The sequence below is a fragment of the Hippoglossus stenolepis genome, chromosome 8, assembly GCF_022539355.2.
Source record: "Hippoglossus stenolepis isolate QCI-W04-F060 chromosome 8, HSTE1.2, whole genome shotgun sequence".
In the NCBI taxonomy this organism is placed as follows: Eukaryota; Metazoa; Chordata; class Actinopteri; order Pleuronectiformes; family Pleuronectidae; genus Hippoglossus; species Hippoglossus stenolepis.
The window spans coordinates 8,057,263-8,074,984 of NC_061490.1; the positions used below are offsets into that span (position 1 = coordinate 8,057,263).

General features: G+C 42.0%; 1 protein-coding gene across 1 annotated transcript in view; it reads left to right on the forward strand.

Annotated features, from left to right (window-relative positions):
- LOC118113748 (TGF-beta receptor type-2) overlaps positions 1–15,386 on the forward strand; it is a 32,862-nt gene extending 17,476 nt beyond the window's left edge. Inside the window, exons 4-10 of the mRNA XM_035163700.2 lie at positions 753–1,042; positions 1,126–1,374; positions 1,524–1,637; positions 2,026–2,163; positions 5,077–5,218; positions 12,795–12,922; positions 14,112–15,386. Coding sequence (XP_035019591.1) covers positions 753–1,042; positions 1,126–1,374; positions 1,524–1,637; positions 2,026–2,163; positions 5,077–5,218; positions 12,795–12,922; positions 14,112–14,372 — 1,322 coding nt within the window. The 3' untranslated portion in view covers positions 14,373–15,386. The remainder of the gene's footprint in view (positions 1–752; positions 1,043–1,125; positions 1,375–1,523; positions 1,638–2,025; positions 2,164–5,076; positions 5,219–12,794; positions 12,923–14,111) is intronic.
- The last annotated feature ends 2,336 nt before the right edge of the window (positions 15,387–17,722 follow it).

Below are 17,722 nucleotides of genomic sequence, written 5' to 3' on the forward strand. Positions count from 1 at the left end.
CCATGGAGCTGCTCAGTTTGTGTTGCTGAAGCATTCAATTCATTGTTACTACTAACTTGTTTTCGTGCTGTCAGTTTATCTGTGGTGCCGCCTCAGGTGAGCCCACACATTTGTAACCAGGCAGCTTCATGGTACAAAGACGACAAACAGCATCACCTTTGATCAGTACGTCTATGGTGTAGAACCCAAAATACTTGCTGCTCCTCAGATGATCTGGTGTCGTGATGTTCTGCTCAGGACGGCTTTATTTCTGAGCGTCCACCATTTTTATAGCACAACAACGAAAAACATTACTTGCTTACTTTACTGACAGGTCAGGAGGGCATGCAATAGGTCAAGCCAACAGTGATCGCCCTCTGCTGGGAGACAAAGATATCTCAGACCGTCTGATTATTTTTAATTTGAACGGTTTATTACAGGTTGAATACCAATTTACCCCAACTTGAAATGTTGTTCCAAAATGACTGACACTCCTTTTCATAACAACCCACCTTAGTTTCAGAGGCAACCCACCTTAGTTTCAGAGGCAGATAAATCCCTCCCACATTCAGGCACCTTGCCCCCAACCCTAAAAAAATGTAACAGCAAACAATCCTGACTCCTCTTTTCAATGTTTACTGCAGTCTGCACGTACTGCATTGTGAATCTCTTCATAGCAGACCCTTATGATTCTTATTCCTCAAGCAGCACCTGGTCAAATATATGTTCTCTTCGCATTTGTATTAATTTCCATCTTCTATTCTCTTTTCCAGTTGTGGATCCAACTCCAGAGGATACGTTAGTGTCTGTGATCCTTGTGAGCCTGCTGCCCCTGCTGGTGATGGGGATCATTTTTGCAGGAATGATCTACTGGTACCGAACCTACCGTAAACGCATGCTCAACCAAGAATGGGAGAGTAACAATAAGAAGCGCAAGCGAAGGCTGGACTGCAGCGACGCCTGTGCCATTATGATGGATGATGACAGGTCAGACAGCAGCTCGACCCATGCCAACAACCTGAACCACAACACTGAGCCACTGCCCATAGAGCTGGATGCGCTGGTATACAAACTTATTTCACTTGTTTAGTGAACCTATTCTGCACTTTGCCATTCTGACTAAAATGATAACTTCTCCCTGGCTAGGTTGGCAAAGGTCGCTTTGCTCAGGTATTCAAGGCGAAGCTGAAGCAGACAACCTCAGATCAGTTTGAAACTGTGGCGGTGAAGATTTTCCCCTATGAGGAGTACGCTTCCTGGAAGAACGAGAAGGACATTTTTTCCAACACAGACCTCAGGCACGAGAACATCCTCCACTTCCTGACAGCGGAGGAGAAGAAGGTGGAGAAGCAGTACTGGATCATCACTGCGTTCCACCCCAGAGGAAATCTACAGGTGAGACCACCACTGTCAGGTTACCCAGCATTAAAGACTCCTTGTTGAAATATAGTCATTTTGTCATTGATATCTTTCAGATGTTTCAGACTTAATGTGTTGGAGATTGTCTGTTCATTCTCTCCTTTCATTCTCTGCCCCCCCCCCAGGAGTATCTAACACATCATGTGATCAGCTGGGAGGAGCTGCAGGTTTTGGGCAGCTCTATTGCTCGGGGTGTTGCCCATCTCCACAGTGACCGCCTCGCCTGTGGACGCCCTAAGGTAGCATACTGTGAATTAATATAAATCTCATGATAGTTGAAGGAATTTCTAAATTGTGTGCACACATGTCCAAAATGTAAGGTTAATAGAAATATGATTGTTAGATTTGGATGGTTTTCACTGCAAACTAAATTTTTGTCCGACGGTGGTGCTAGAGAACAGGTCAGGGGGTCTCACAATAAATATTTATAACTAATTTCATTGAAAGGAGACCTTGTCATAGAAGATATTGTTCATTATAAAATGTGTAATGAGTTAAAATACCTATCTATTTGTTCACAAGTGTAAACTCTATTTACTCTTTAGATTTTTCCTATTTATCCTTTAATTGTCTACTTAAAAAGCTTTGATTTTGAGATTGACACCCATATTTTTATTGTGCCTGAAGGTGCCCATCATCCACCGTGACCTGAAGAGCTCCAACATCCTGGTGAAGAATGACCTGACGTGCTGCTTGTGTGACTTTGGCCTGGGACTCTGCCTGGACAGCAGCCTGACTGTGGATGACCTCGCCAACAGTGGACAGGTCAGATTTCATCTTTGTATTGTGACGAAACATTGTTCCTTTTTTAAAGACTTTATTAACACCAGAGGCTGATTTGAAAGAGGACACTGTATGTCAGTAATGTGACATAGTGCTCTAGTGGTTAGCACTGTCGCCTCATGGCATGATTGGTCGGTTCAAATCCCAGTTCATCCAGGGCCGTTTGTGTCATGTATGCATGTCCTCCCCTTGTCTGTGTGGGTTTCTTCTGGGTTCTTCCTCTCACAGTTCAAAGACGTGCAAATTGTTATAAATTGGAGACTCTAAATTGATCATAAGCGTGAATTTTAGCATGAATGGTTGTTTGTCTCTGTATGTTGACCCTTCAGCACACTGGTGTCCTATTCAGGGTGTACACTGCCTTTTGCCCAATGTCAGATGGAATTGGCTCCACCTCCACCATGACCCTCAAAGGGTAAGCAATATGGATAATGGATGGATGGATTGATTATCAGGAAGAAACCTCCAAAAGAGCCAGAAATCACATCTGCCTGAAACTGTTGAAGTGACCTGCAGTAACTGAGCCGTAACAAGTAAAGACCGGCTGCTGCCGCACCACCACTGCTGCAAAAAGAGCTTTTCACTTTGTGGCAAACTTCAATGCCACGGGGCTGTTCCACACACAGCCAGAGACAAACACGGTGCTTTTCAGCATACTTTATTAAATCAACACAAAACTCTAAACTTAAAGTACCAGCACTTCCTGCTGGTTTCTTGGCTCTGCTCAGTCTCTGTGTCCGTGACTCTTGTGTCTCAGCTCTGAGTGTCTCCTGAGGCAGCGCCGCTGCTGCCTTTTAAAGCTGAGGATCAATCAGCTAACAGCGCTCACCTGCGCTGATGGATCCTCCGGTGCAGGTGAAGGAGCTCTCCCAGCTCCTTGGTGAAGCTCGACTCAACACGCAGAATCCCAAACTGGAGAACCAGTTGTCTTTGTCATGAACATGCTGCATTAAATACATTCTGAAATACATTTGTTTAAAAAAAAAGAAGTATTTAATGAATGCATTGCATGTCCAAATTGCAACAAATTAAACACTGCCCCTCAATGGGCCCTAAGCAATACACATCCCAAGTATCAGGCCTATCAAATGAAAGATATGAGAGCCACAGACAGACAGAAAGACAGAGATTTCTGGAAGTATTAGATACTTATTGTTAGATTGTTAATACCAATGCAATAATGGGTAAGAGCCATTTTACTGTTAGAGACAGCTTATTCAGCTTAGTCAGGGAATGGGGCCTCACCAAAGGTTACAAGAAAAATCTGAAGGGCCACAAACTAATTGAGAGAGGAAAAAGGGAACCATAGGGTTTAATCTGTAACGGTGTATTTGTTTGTTTTGAACAGTGCACATTAATCAGTGTTGACATTAGCAAAATCACAGCGCTTTAATGTTAAATGTTTAATGTCAAATATTGATCTTAAATTTAAAAGTAAACATTAAAAGCAACTGTATTTAAATCACTATAGATTCAAGTTGTGGGCTCAATCTAAAGCTGTAAAAAAACATATGTTATGGAGTAGAAGAAAGTTGCCTGCTGTAATGGTACCTCTGTTTACCCCCAACGCCCTGTATGACAACAGCTTTGGTTTAAGGTGAGATCTGATTTGTGCTTATTTGTTTTGCCTCCTTCTATACATCTCCCTCTGTGTGTTCATGTGTTTTGTGATGGACTATAGCTCTTTGCTGACAGAACACATGTGACCTAGACAGACAATCAATCATGACATAAAGAGAGACGTGAGGTTTTGTTGTGCACATGCAACCTCCTGGCGGCAGCTCCCAGCTCATTCTTGGTCTGTCAGTGGGAATTTGTCCGTGTTGTTTATGATTCACTAGCTAGAAATGCGGCAGCTGTAGGTAAGAATTCGCTAACACGCATCATGCAGAGCGGAACACTCGGCTCCTGTTCTAAGCGATTCATTCAAATGTTCACATCATGATCCCTGATTGTCATTATGTGTTCCATTTAAAAATGGAGGCTGGAAATTCCCAGCTGGTTGGGTGTAATTATGACTTTTGTATGTGCATGTGTTTGTTCATGTGATTCAGCTCCGACAATCTGCGAAGAGACATGAACTGTCACTAAATTCTTTTTTCAATGCATAAAAAATTCGTTCCACAGGCAACAGTAGATATTATGTCAGTAATATTTTGGAAAGTTAGCCAGCAGCGATTGTTGGGCTTTGTGTTTCACCACTATGGTATTTTGGTAGATTAGATGTTATGCAACGCTGAAAACCAATGTTTTAGTTTCTGACTTTCCAAATTCTCAGATGAGGGATCATTTTGTCACTTAGTAAAGTTTTCCTTTTTGGAAAATGCTGATGGAACGCAGCATTCATCACCATTATCCAAATGAATACAGATTTGTGCATCATTAAAAGCTACAGACCTCTTCTCTGCAGCAATGTGCCAAACCAGCAGCTGTTTCCTTCTTTTACAACAGGGTTACATAATGCTTACAGATAGTAATGGGCCTGGGCGGCACCAGCCTGCCCACATTACTCACTGGATCACCCAGCCAACTTTGCTAAAAATACATTTTGTTAGATGTACGAAAATAATTAAACATAAACTTGATTTATTGACTTATTCTGTGTGTTGAATTTGTCTTCTGATTAAAATGGGACCGTTTAAACATGAGTGTGAGTGCACAACACAAAGCAACTTTTTAGGAGGGTGTCTGAAAACACAACACAAACAACTTCCTAATTTCTATTGTAGCTGATAAACGAACGAAAGAAAACAGAAGTGTCCAGTTAACCTGGCCTACATGAGCTGTGGGAGGAAGCTGTGTGTGTGTGTGTGTGTGTGTGTGTGTGTGTGTGTGTGTGTGTGTGTGTGTGTGTGTGTGTGTATTAACCTTCGTCCTTGTGTCTCTGCATTGCAGGTGGGTACAGCACGTTACATGGCTCCAGAGGTTCTGGAGGCCCGACTCAATCTGGAGAACACTGAGTCCTTCAAACAGACTGACATTTACTCCATGGCGCTGGTGCTGTGGGAGATAACATCGAGGTGTGAAGCTATCGGAGGTCAGTCCACCCACAGACATGGAACACATGAACACACACTCACATCGGTAACAAAGCAACTCCTGCTGAGGTGAATAAGTGGCATCCAGATGCAAAGCAAGCAATGCTTGACCTGTTGAAGCTAAAAGCAGATATCAATTCAACGAAAGTGGAAGCTATATCTCTCCTTACATCTGTCACATAAGGATCAGATGTAGCCAGCTTGCATTCATTTTGTAACTTACTGCCCAAAGAAATTATGAAGTTTAGAGTTGCTTTAACCAATGTCATATCTTTCAGAGCAGTTTAGAAACCTGTTCTAAATAATTGTTGTCTTCCTGGAGAAACACTGGACACAACTGGAAACTCTGCATTTCCAAATGATCACTTCAAAAAGTTGTCATTGGAAAGGTTGTAAAAGGGAAGTCCTCACTTGTTCTTCATTATTTTCTTCACATGGTGATACCTTTGGATCAGGGATCAATTAATACATTTTGCCTCTGTATTCATTTTAGTTGATGGCCATTAGTTTTTGATAAACATGATGATTACATTTCATTTAGCTAACGCTTTGCTCCTGTAGATACATGCTGTTGTGCAGCATATATCTACAGGAGCAAAGCGTTAGCTAAAAAGCGGGTTGCTGCAGTAATGTTGGCAGTGAGGGAGAGTTGACTGTCGAGTGTCACACCCAGGGTTCCTAGCAGTCTGGGTCGGGGCTACCACGGAGTTGTCAAAGGTGATAGTCAGGTCGTGGGTGGGAGAGCCTTTCCCTGGAAGGAAAAGTAGTTCGGTCTTGTCAAGGTTGATTTTCAGGTGGTGTGCAGACATCCACTGAGAGATTTCAGTCAGACAGGCCGAGATTTGTGCTGCTACATGTGTTTCAGATTGGGGAAAAGAGAGTATTGAGGGAATGATGAAGGCCTGTGAGAAATAACTCAGTATTTTATTCTAAATTATTTATCTTTTTGGAATATTTCTGCTACAGTCTGTAAGCCCATTGTTTTGAAGAAAGACAAAAAAAGAAAGTATAAACTTTAGATGAAGTTTAAGTAGGAAAATGTTTTAGATTTAGTAACATGAAAAACACTCAAAGCATGAGTCATTAAAGGCATCCCATGCATAGAGAACTTCATCACACACTGCTCTCTAAGCATCTTTCAGACATGCACTGAAGTCAGTTTCTCCGTATTTTCTCTTGAGGAGATGCACATGTAGCCTTCTAGTACAAGTTCCATAGAAATTCAGGAGATTTCAATATGTGAACACAGCACAGGATCCCCCCCGCTGGATTCACTCCGTGAGTTGGGGGGGTAGATGACGCTTCTAACGCGTGACAGACTCAAACATGAAAAAAACAAACACCAGTGAAAAAGTGGTGTCTTACACTTAGAAGACACAGAAAAAAGATGTCAAGAGAGTTTGTGGTGATAAGAGCCGACACCAATGTCTGTGTGTTGTCAAGAAAATCACGTGATCTCCGCAGCTGAGTTAACACGTCACTTCCTGCCTCTGCCTGTAGCAGCCTCCACCTCTCATCCGAATAATGCGGAGGCGTTTTTTGCTGCTGTGACGGCGTCTGTGCAAATAATCTCCTGCTGCGTTGTGCATGTGTGAAAGGCAAACTGCGGCTAAAGGATGTAAATGTCGGGTTACTTCATCAGGATGATTTCTGTATGACACGGCAACGTTTACAATTTAATTTTGAATTATTTACTCTTCCACAAATTTCAAGTAGCATTTTCATCCAGTACCTCTGCCTGTAATGTTCCAATGCATGTATCACATATTAGATAGAATACACTTTAACCTGAGTGTATATACATCTATGCTAATAGTGTGTACTGTGTGTCTGTGTGTGGTTGTGACCTACATAGTGCAGACAATATGTTCAGGTTTCTTGCAGTGAGTGAGGGCTTGTGGGTCGACAGGGAAGCTGATAGTCTTGTCCGTCAGAATTCACTTCGACCTCAGCTCCAGGGCTGCAGCAGGAATCTGAGGAATGACGGAAATGTGAGGGAGGCAATCTGGACTCTGCTGCTGCCCTTCTTTGGGCAGGAAATCAATACGTGAGAACTGGATTGGACTCTTTACCTGATTTAGCTGGCTCTGCATGTGTGAGTGAGAATGAGTGTGTCCATGGTCATCATTTGAATGCAGCCAGTACAGGGGGCATTCCTGGTTCATTACTTTGAGACTTTACATGTGATTTCTTCAAATTATTTAAAATGAGATACAAAGAAGAAAGAAAGACTGTTGGCTGCTCTGATTATGTATTTTCCGTGTGTAATGTTAGAAGAGTAGAATAATTTATGATGATGGTTTGGACAAATATTTTCAAGAGCAGGACTTTCCTCCAAGCTAGTCATGCAATTAGTTTTTTATTTAAACGTAAGAAGTCCTACATAGAACTTGAATATTTACATGTGGATTTACATTTATAGTCATCATTTAACATTGACACATATATTACAATTACATTTAGCTTTTACCCAATCCAAGATATTATTTTATAATTTTGCATGAATGCAGAATATTACAGAATTATTTTAAATATTTTCTTTAAAGTTTAAAAACATGAAAGTTGACAATTGTACTACATTTTTTTTAACCTTCTAGTTTTGCATTGTTAATTTGATGTAATATGAGACCTTATTTTGACACAGTAAATCAAATATTGCATAAAACAGTAATGTCTTGTCAGGCTTTTATCCTATGATTCAAAAAATATCCAAACCTCAGCACTCAAATGCTCCTTTGCACTGAACAAAACATCTTCACTTTCCAAAAACATCCTCAGCCTTATATAAGTTAAATTGCAGTCAATCATAGAAGTGGTCGCAAATTTTGCTGTTTCCTCCAATCTCCTCACTCCAGTTGTTCTCCCGTGGACTTTTTTTAGACAGTCTGAGACATTTCGGAACTAGACAGTCACATTCCAACATCGGTTTGTCTTTGTGTGTTTATTTTGGAATGAGCTACTGGACAGTTTCCTCTGTCTGCCCTCCAACAACAGGGGACAGAATGGTGGGTAAAGAAATACTACCCAGCGCTGGTATTGTTGTGGTGGTCAGTTATAGCAAATTCTCTGTGTGTCTCTGAGCATTTTATTTACGTATCCTGATTTAGCCTGCCGGGCGCGGCAGGGAGCTGAGGGTTATACTGGGTAATGGAGCGAGGCAAAGGGTGAGGACTGTGCCAAAGACCTTGTGGTCCATGGAGGGAGACGGCCATGAGCAACAGCTGGTGAGGGGGGTGATGTTTACACCACACTGGGGCAAAGGCTTAGAGGGCATTTAGTCAAAAAGAATAGTTTGCTGGGAAAAAATAAGAATTCTCCTTGCCAGGAGTTAAATAATCAAATGAATGTGTTACATATTGAGCTGTTGACAGAAGATGATTGACTTAATTTGCAAACTCTAAGCAGGGGTAACAGCCAGGCTTGCTATGTGAAATGCTCAAGAAATATGCCAAATAGCACAAAACATAAATTAACACATCTTATTTGTTTACACAAACAGGAAAAGGAAATACAACATTTATGGTCTTAATACAAGTTATATATTTAGCCTTCTTATCAGCAAAGAGCTCAATGGCCTTCTTAAGTCATGTTGTCAGCTAGCGTAGAAACTACACAGATGTGCAGTCAGATGGATAAACTGTCACTCAGCCCCCTGTAAAACTACATATGGCACCTTTTGCATTTCTATTTCCAAATGCACTTCATTTTTTACCACTGGAAACAAACATATTACCATTGCATGTTCACTCTTCACTCACAACAGCAGTTTTCAGACATGACCTGGGAGATTCTCTGGTCAAGACGCTTTTACTCACAGAAATCTTCGGAGTGTTCAGGTGCAGCAGGCAGAGGCAGGATTTAACCTATAAATTCTGCTGAGGAGGTCATGTGTTTTTGTAAACAACACGTCGACACCGGCAACATGCACTGAATCCCGGAGATCGTCTGGACTTTCTCCAGAGTTTCTACGGTAAAAAGTCCACAAAATGTCCGAATGTGAGGACACGATAGGTGGCATACATGTAGAAGACACTGACGACGATGTCAAGAGAGCTTTTGGTGACAAAGGCCGACGCTGGTGTCGATGTAGCTGCTGCTCCACCCCTCACCTGAACGCTCCGATGATTTCTGTGTTGTTGTGAACGTGTCTGAGCAAAGAATCCAGTATTACAGCATATAATCGATTGCAGATCATAACCGGCATCAACAGAAGTAAAAAAAAAAAACACGAGGTTCACACTGATGGATACAAACAAGAGACCAGGCAAATAAGAACTGACAATACAAGCCTAAAGATACTAAGTTGAGTAACTGCTAATAATTGCTCATCAGTTCACTTTGACCATCATGCACAAATGGAAGTGGTGAAGTAACTTTCAAGTTTTTCAACCAGCAACTGTGTTGAGTCGTTTTCAGGCCCATATGTGCATGAAACTAGATTCACCTGCTGGTTGTAAAAGGCGTTTCCTTCTCTTAGTTTAGCCTCTTAAAGCCCCATCAAAACACCACAGTGGTACTGACGTTTCACTTTCAGCACCCTAATGTGCTGCCCACAAACCTGCCGCAGGAATTCAGCCCACAACTTTCTCTGGTGTGATGGGTGGTGGGTGGATGCTTTAGATGGAGAGTGGTTTAGTTTGGATGAGAGAGTGGTTTATCAGAGGCTGTGCAGGTTCATTTGTTCTGATGTAGTATTTGGCAGAGATGTGGGATCAGTGTCGTGTTATATGCCAATTGAAAGTCTCAAAGATGGAGCTGTGTTAGTGCGTCCCAGACAGTACAGCCAGCCACAGAGATTTTTTTGCTAACCTCCAGGCCACAAAGGTTTCAGACAGATAATCTAAAAAGGAAACTGTCGTAAACCACTTTCCGCCCCTTAGATTGGATATACCAGGGTTTTAACCATGGGCCCCAGACAGCGAGGGAAAATTGAGGCTGAGGCTCTGGTTGCAGTCTCTTGTGAAATCTGTTCTCAAACCATGGATGAAATTCTTCTCATAGCGTTCAAATGTCAGGAGAGGGAAAAACAGGCAACACCTCTCTCATACACTGCAGTGATAGTATTTGTCTGTCTGCTTCTCTAACGTTCAAGATAGGAAAAGAAAATAGGCGCCAAATCAACATCAGGGCAGGAAATTATATCTTTTCCACTCAGTCATGTTTTAATGTTTAAAAAGCACTTCACATCTTTTTATTCCAGTTTTAACTTTCAGTTTTCTCTCTGTGTGGTGCTTATACCAGCTCCTCTGCAGGAGAGCTAAACAGCAGAGAGCTGTGGACAATACCAGCCTGGGCATAAATAAGTTCCAGGGGAATGGGCTGGGTCCGGCTGGGTTCGACTGGGTCCGGCTGGGTCCAGCTGGGTCCTGTTTTAAAACACTAAAAAGAGGGGAAGTTCCACATGTCAAAAACAGGAAGTGTGGGCCTGTAGAGTCAGCTTCTCTGCACACAGTCTAAATCCCAGCCCTCCAACTTCCTGTCTGGGGGGTTCCACTCCAACCTTCCCACTTCCTGTGTTTGAGGAGTCAGCAGCACCACAGTGACCTCATTTATATGAAACTAGCAGCTTCTCCTAAATTTCATAGAATGACCCTGACACCAACGATACAGAGCAGTCAAACTGACATTTGTAGACACCAGGATTCTTGATCCAAAGATTTGTTTAGTAGACCTAGCTTCTTAGGACCTTCTGGTCACTTCATCTTCATCTTCATCTGCAGGTGGAGTTTACCCAGTTGTATTAGATATGAAGATTTTGGATAGCCAGAGACATCCCTGAAGTGCTTAGATGTTATTTACAAAAACAATGCACTTGATCGCTACCATAGAGTATTGATCGGGGTGTGAGCAATGATGGTTACACGCATCTGACCAATCACGTGTCTGTCTTAACTGTCAATCATGACATTTTGCAATATTTTAACTGAAACCAAACTTACTAGAAAAATGAACACTTCAGCGTTTTAAGAACTGTCAGAAACCATAGTTGACAAATATTGAACGAACAAGTAACTTAAGTAACCTTTAGTTAGTTATGTCCCATACATTAACATGGGGGAAGCATGGTTTATGACCTATACTGCAGCCAGCCACCGGGGAGCAATTAAAAGGATTTGGCCTTGGGAGATGTCATGTCGTTTATCTTTATATACAGTCTTTGATTGCTACCAAAGCTGTTGTAGGCAAGTCTCACTAGTCTGCAGATATATTGTTTATAATGCCCCAGGCATTTATTTCAGGCTAACAAGACCAAGACCCTATTTAAATAAATGGGGCAAGAGCTATAACTTTACTTTCAATGGTCATGGGAAATAAAAACTGCATATATAGAATCATGAGTCAAATGTGATTTTTAAAAAAGCTTATTTTACGCCTAAAAAGGTCTAAAATGCTTTTTCACAAGGATCTCTGGCGTCAGTGCAACAACACGGTTAGGGTGACGGATTCTACAAAACAAATGATATGGGTTTTTAGTTTTGTTATTTTTTACACAGTTTGTTAGGTAATGTAGTCACACAGATCTGTAGCTACATACAAGATAAAAGAACATTTTTCTTTATTTTCAGACTGTTCTCAGCTCCTATTTCCACAATCAAGAATATTTTTTTTCATTTTATCTTTTTTTAATTGTAAAATTGTTCATAGTGTCACATGTGGGGATGAGAACACAGACTGAACACTGTTTATTAATTACCGTCAAGATAGTGCTGCAGGGATCATTTATTAGAGAAAACATCTCAGGGAAAATGCCCATAGATGCATCCAAATACAACATTCTAATAAGTACACATAGTGAATGACACTTAGTGTTGGAACGGGTGTAAAATAGGATGTCGAAATTTGCTGCACATGATAAGGTCCAACAAACATCATGCATCTTATTTTTGTTATACTGTATATATTTATCATTTTCTGGCTTAGATGAGTAAATGACAACTTTGCAGCTAGTAGTGTCTCCTTTCACAGCAACTGTGAGATCCTGAGATTCTTGTCTTTGGGGCTGGAGACTGACTGCAGCTGTTGTGAGTTCAGCTTCATGATATTTGGACCCATTCCCAGAACTTTGTTTTTCATTTTTTATGGTTTCAACGTTATTCACTCTTTTTTGTCGGCTCTGCTAGTTCTTCCAAAACCAAATGTAAAAAATAAAAAAGCAGAATGTGAGTTGTTCTCTATAGTCTGATGTTGTGAGTACTTGCCTTTTAGCAAAAGCTGATGGGTTGTTTTTAGAAATAATCAACATACAAGTGCCAAATTGAGCATTTTCCTTCCTCATAAAAAAAACTTGTATTTCCCTGTCAGCATTATTGGTGCCAGTTTACGAAGCTGGCAGCTTGAGTGAAAACCAGCTCCGTGGTTTGTGGTGGAATGACCTCATTCAAGGATGCGTTTACACGATCTAATCACATTAACTCCACGGGCCACCTGTTTCACTCTCTTCCTGTCATAAACTCTGCATATGTCCACTTGATTAGCGAACATGTTGAAAATGTTGCAAATGACAAGAAGAGAAGGTGGTGTTCTTCACTTGAGACTGAGCTAATGATTTGCATTTGCTTGTGTTTGTGTTTGCAGAGGTGAAAGACTATGAGCCTGCGTATGGCTCTAAAGTACGAGAGCACCCCTGTGTGGAGAGCATGAAGGACAATGTGCTGAGAGACAGAGGACGACCTGAGATCCCCGACACCTGGCTCAAGCATCAGGTCAGATATACTGCTCTATATGTTTATATACTGGAGCGATAACTGCACATAGGCACGTATTTATTAATATTATTCATGCTACTAATCACATTGAAGAAGGTCTTTTTCTATTTAGGGGCTCAGCCTTATTTCACGGGACTAGTACCATCTGTGTATTTCTTGTAAAAAGGGCTGCTGTGAAAAAAGTACACGCGCAAAAAAAGTTAATGTGTGATTAAAATAAGACTGTTTTTGACAAAAAATCTTTGTATTACTTGTGCAGTGCTCATTCTTAACCTGCCTGTGTTGAATGGGCTGTTCGCTTGTCCTGTGGTGATCATACCCATAATTCGTGATCGAAGACATCATCACTCACGTTCATGAGTCCCAGTCACCGCTGCTACAGAGCACTGGTCACCTGTTTATTCAAAAGTTTTTAATATTGAAAGTATTGCGTGTCCCAATCAGACCAAATTCAACATTGCATTTCCTTTGGCCCTTAACAATACAAATGCCACGTGTGAGGCCAATAAGATAAACGGTCACAGACAGACAGGCTGAGATTTGTTGAATTAGTAGAGAAAGATATTGCGTGTATTCAGAGGTTGAGTGATTAGACCACATGTTTGGAAGAATGTTCGAGACTTTTTTTCCTAATTGAAGCTGCATGAACTGAGTGTTTGGCCACGAGGGTGGCAACACACAATATTGGCTTTTTCAGACCTAATCAACTCCGCATGACAAAAATGTGTGAGCAAAAAGTTGCCTCTGTATTCACCACGAGTCTGAGGACAACATTGTTTCTGTCAAACTGACAATTTTATTATCACTATTCCCTCTCTAGCTCACCAGCTAGTTGCTCAATGTGTCTGGTTTATCAGACTCTTTAGTTTAAAACAGCTGCCTGCTTTTGCTGGAAACGAGATTAGGTCATCATCACAAAATTAAACTAGACTATCAAAGACATATTAAGAGAGAAAGAAGTAAATACTGTTAACAAAATCCATTCAAGTGCAGCACAGTCCTTTCAAACATGATGATTTGGGTGCAAGCTATTTGAAATGCTTTCAGTGGCACCCCCTTGGAAGGGGATGCCGTCCATTTTTTTTAACCTATGGCTGAGTTTTCAGGTGGTCTGCTTACCGACCCTCTCCATAGCAGGTCAGCACCATATGAACAAGTTATTTCATCTATCTTCCTGTCATTGCAGGGTGTGGCTGTGATTTGCGCCACAATAAAGGAATGCTGGGACCACGACCCCGAGGCCCGACTCACAGCGCATTGCGTCGCTGAACGCATCTCCATAATGGAGGACGAGATTGACAAACTTTCCAGCCGCAGCTCCTCAGCGGAGAAGATCCCGGAGGAGCTGAAGATCCCTGTAGAGCTGGAGATCCCGGAGAAAGAGGTGAAAATCACAGAAATACAGGACATCATCGCTATGGACTGCTCCGTAACCGACGAGAAGTGAGCAGAGGTTTGTGGAGATTTTTTAACAAAGGCACGACTGCGATGAGAACTCTCATAAGTGATATTCAGGAGCTGAGCTCTTGTAGGACTTGGAGCCAGGTTGAGTCGAGTCCCAGTGTCATATCTGATTCTAACCCAGCAAAGATAAACCCTGGGTGATGCTTTCGGACTTCACCGTTTCTAAACTGTAACAACTCACCTTAATCAGCCGAAAAAGCTGAAGAGCCAAAAAGCGAGAGTTAACTGGAAGCTTCCAAAGATGTGCAGAGCATGGATACAGTGTTTTTACAAAGTGAGACAGGTGCCTCTCTGAGTTGAAAGGTCACTTTCTGTTTGAGAAATGAACAGGGCAATAAGTAGTAAACCAAAGACATTTAATGTGCACTTTACCATTTGATACTCATGCATTATGGATGTGTTTCATCTCGGACATGTTGGATTTATGAACGCTTTTGCCTAAAAGTGCCTTTGTGTGTGTGTGTGTGTGTGTGTGTGTGTGTGTGTGTGTGTGTGTGTGTGTGTGTGTGTGTGTGTGTGTGTGTGTGTGTGTGTGTGTGTGTGTGTGTGTGTGTGTGTGTGTGTGTGTGCGTGTGTCTGACTTTGAGCCAAAAACTTGGCAGAGATGTCGCCTTAACACTAACAATGCTGTGGACTCCATCCCCCCAGCAGGGAATGTGTGTGTGTGTTTGTGTGTGTAAAACCAAGTTGTCTTTACACAGCTATACTTAAACCTTGTTTGACAAATAAACAAGCACAATGTACATAGTGACAATAACTGTAAATAAGAGATGATTCCGCCAAAAAGGGAAAGTAATCCTTCTACTTGTCTTTGAATGCAGAGATTTAAAAAACAAATTAATAGAGATGTATTTTCTAAAACATTTTGTATGTTTTCTGTCTATAGCAACATGAAACTTAGGAGTGTGCCAAAGATCTTTTACACTTCTTTACATACAGTATGTCACATGTAAAATATTGTAAAACTCTATTGAATAAAGATATTTCTGCATACTGAGATTTTGTTTGTTTCTTTTGTTTATTACACAAGATACAAGTACAGTGTTGGCTGCATCCAATTCTTACTCTTTTAAACGCTTAACATTTTATTCATGTCTTTTTGGTCAAATAAAAGGAGCAATCTCCAAATGATATTGTCTCTTCCACCTTCATATGTGCATTGTTTCGTTTTTCAAGATACTGTCTGTGCAGCTGTTTTCAGACATGCAGTGAACTCAGGAGATCCTCCAGACTTTCTCCTAAGGGGCCGTATCTGTGAGTGCAAATGTCCGACTGAGAGCCACCGGACTTTCTGCAGACAGCCTCCGAGCATTGAGTCTGCACCAAGTACAGAGGAGCTGATGTGAGAACACAGCAGGAGATCCTCCGCACGATTCACCACGAGCGAGTGGGTGTGTTGATGATGTTTCTAACATGCGACAGATGCAAACATAAATATGGATGATATATGGATCAGGATGAAAAAGAGGAGCCACACACGTAGGAAACCCTGAGGAAGATGTCGAGAGAGCTTTTAAATCTACACCGGTGTCGATGTGATGTAAACAAAAACACGTGATTCCCGCGGCAGAATTCATATGTTGCATCCTGACTCTGTCTGCTGCTCCAGCGCTCACCTGAACACTCCGGAGTTTTCTGTGTTGTTGTGAACGAGTCTGATCAGAGAATCTCCTGTTGTGTTGTATGAAAGATAGGATAAGATAAGAAGTCCTTCATTAGTCCCACAATGGGCAAATTTGCAGTGTTACAGCAGCAAGAGTCAAAAAGACATCAGCAAGTAATAAGTAACATGCAATACTTAAGTGTAAGGAATATAAAAAATATATAGAAATATAGAAACATATGAATGTAATTAAACTATTATAGACAGGAAGAAATATAGATATGCAGTGTGAGGATATTTACAGTGAATAATTTGCACATGAACAATTTATATTGCACAGACAGATGAATATTGCACAGTTGAGACTTAAAAATGTTAAAGATACAGTCCAATGGTGGTGAATGGGGTATTTACTGGGAGCAAGCTGGTTGTAAAGTCTTACTGCTGCGGGAATGAACAACCTGCGATACCTCTCCTTCAGACAGGTGCTGTCTGTCGCTGAAGGAGCTGCCCAGTGCTGTGATGGTGTCCTGCAGGGTCGGGACTGGTTGTCCATCAGAGAATGCAAACTGCGGAGAAATTAACTTCGACCCAATTCTCTGGACATCCTCCCAAGGTCATGTCTGAAACCGGCTTATGTTTGAGCTGATACCGAGCAGTGACACCTTGGTGTTTGTTTTGACAGGCTCAGTTTCACCTACTGTAGCCTGGGAAGCAACAACAGTTTCCTAAGCAACCTGTGTTATCTTCCTGATCTGCTGCATTGAATGTTTACCTTGCTGTGTCATCAGTACAACATGTGTGCGGATACATGAATGTTTGGATACTTGGATTCTGTGCATCACACCTGTCATTAAGTAGTGAGTCTATTTCTTTGCTACACTCACTGAAGTTAAACTTGCTGATGAATTCAGGATAGCCAGGGATCAGGCTCTGTGCTAGGGAAGGAATTAACTGTTCTACACAGGGGTACTCCATTGTTGGGTCTGTAATAGGAGGGTTAGATTTACGACTTTTATAAATCAACAAAGCAGGGTGTTTGGCTTTGGTGTTGCACTGGCAGACACCTTGTAGTGTCGGTTTGGTTGTACACTAGCCTAACCAAAAGAGCCTCTCCTATCCAACTTAGGCTGAAATGCTTCGCAGTATTCTACCCAATTCTCTGGACATCCTCCCAAGGTCATGTCTGAAACCGGCTTATGTTTGAGCTGATACAGAGCAGTGACAGCTGTGGCTGGATGTGTGATATTTTCAGTTGCATCTCTTGTTAATGTGATATCTCAGGAAAGCTGTGAGGGGATTTATTCAAAGGTGCAAGAAATTTGGACTCAATGATTAAAGGTTGGTGGTCAAAGGTCAAGGTCACCGGTCATCGTCCTGGACTACAACCGCAACAAAGGTGGCGTGGACAACCTAGACAAGGTGATCGGAACGTACAGCTGCAGGAGGATGACCGCGCGCTGGCCCCTGGTTGTCTTTCACAACATTCTCGACGTCTCTTCCTACAACGCCTTCGTGATATGGAGAGAGATCAACCCAGACTGGATGCCGGGCAAGCGGAACAAGCGGAGGGTGTTCCTAGAGCAGCTGGGAAAGGCTCTCGTGACTCCGTTCATCGCATGAAGGGAGCGCATCCCCTGCACGGAAGCGTCCGCTCTTGACTACGACGCTCGACCCGAGCGTCCGGCCTCCTCCATAGCCCTAGCAGCAGCCCTGCTCGGGGCGAGTAA